At 31.9% G+C, this 1,653-nt stretch overlaps 1 protein-coding gene across 14 annotated transcripts in view; it reads right to left on the reverse strand.

The window, feature by feature from the left end:
• LOC106790433 (disintegrin and metalloproteinase domain-containing protein 11) overlaps positions 1 to 1,653 on the reverse strand; it is a 74,983-nt gene that overhangs the window by 35,107 nt on the left and 38,223 nt on the right. For all 14 annotated transcript variants that reach the window (XM_014755308.1, XM_014755318.1, XM_014755315.1 and 11 more), the window contains one exon: positions 1,077 to 1,127. In XM_014755308.1, the coding sequence (XP_014610794.1) occupies positions 1,077 to 1,127 (51 nt within the window). The remainder of the gene's footprint in view (positions 1 to 1,076; positions 1,128 to 1,653) is intronic.

Here is a 1,653-nt window from a genome sequence, read left to right on the forward strand (position 1 = left end):
ATTCGATTCAGCGTCGTCGAATTACCATTATATCAAGTTTCTGGCCGGGTTGTCAAAAATTTGGCACTTTGCCTCTTATTGACTGGACTACGAGAAAAGAAAAGAAATATAATGATCGTAGGGAAATAAAAGGGGCAATAAGAGAAAAGAAATTTGAATTTCTCCTAGTCAGTTTTCCTGAACTATAACATTATATATATATATAGCGTATTGTGTGTTGCTCTCGTTTCGTCTAAAATTTAATCCAATTTAAGTTTCGAATTTCGGTCCAATCATCAAGAAGTGTTGATTTAACAATAAGCTGTAACCAAGCTTGAACGCGTAGTAGATGTTTCCCCATCGTATTAAATTTCAACACCTAGAATGTCGCAATGCGGTCCTTTTCACCTTATTCTTATAATATATAACATATGTGTATTTATTTAAACATTTCCCAGGACAAATGAAAGTACACGTATAGTTATATAGTATAATATATGCATTATAGTTACTTCGATTGTACGTTTTCCTAACTTATAGCAAATACGAGTATAATTAAGTACACAGTTTGAGAAATGTGGATGAATAGAAAGAAAATGGGAATGGGAATGGGAATGGAAGGTTTTCAATTACACGTACGTTTTTTTTTCTTTTTTTTTTTTTTAACGACCAATCCTACAGGTCGTCGTTTAGTCTTACATTAGAGATTGATCGATTAAAAATATAATAGGTGGAAAAAGAAATATATCAAATACAACAGTGTGAAGGATTAAAAAAAGATATCGATATTATCGGTAACGAGAATATAGCACGACATTTATAAATGAATATTATGCAAATAAATCTTCTAAATTATCACAAAGGAGATAGATCTTATTGTTTTCATTTTCTTTGTTTAACAATGAACAATGATTCTCCGACATATTAATTTTTCATATATACCACGTTGATTCTATAATCAAAAAACTATACAATTAACGATAATAATTAATGTGAATAAAATACGCTTAGTACAATTACAATTAGTACAAGCTAAAGATCATGGTGTAAAACATTACAAAATTAGAAATAAAATTGTGTTAAATTAGTTAACTTACCGGGTTGAGTTTCTTCGTTCCAATAGGAATCATCTAACGTGTAATCGGTGTCTGAAAAGAAAGAAATAAAATATAAGAATGAATAAACGTTCATTTTGGTTGTTTAGTTTAATATATTGTTCGTGAATCGTGTTAATAAATGTGTTTATCAATCAGGCATGCGTCAAGATAGTTGTTGTTTTATTATTTTTTAGGGTAAGGGTGGGGTGGTATCGACAGTTTTACAGATCAAAGATAATTTTGAAATGAGAGAGTGGTTTGAACAAAAATACGATTGGTTGGTTGGTTGGTTCGTCGTGAGAAAAATCAGCTGACACAACGATCTAATGTTAGGTGATGCAATCAGCCCGATCTAAATCGTGACGAGAGTCTCGATCTAAACGACGCAAGGTGTGTTTGTTTCCCTTTTATTCTTTTTTTTTCTTTCCTTTTCTTTTCTCCTTTCCCCTTTTTCTTTTTTTCTTTTCCCAAGGACCCTTACAACGCACTCATTTTACGCACCCTCGCGTCTCAACGCTTACACCCAATCAGCCAACAGTCACGGTTCGCCAACTTTTCCCTTTTTTTTTTTTTTTTT

The sequence above is a fragment of the Polistes canadensis genome, unplaced genomic scaffold, assembly GCF_001313835.1.
Source record: "Polistes canadensis isolate GaletaPanama2010 unplaced genomic scaffold, ASM131383v1 scaffold_239, whole genome shotgun sequence".
Classification (NCBI taxonomy): domain Eukaryota; kingdom Metazoa; phylum Arthropoda; class Insecta; order Hymenoptera; family Vespidae; genus Polistes; species Polistes canadensis.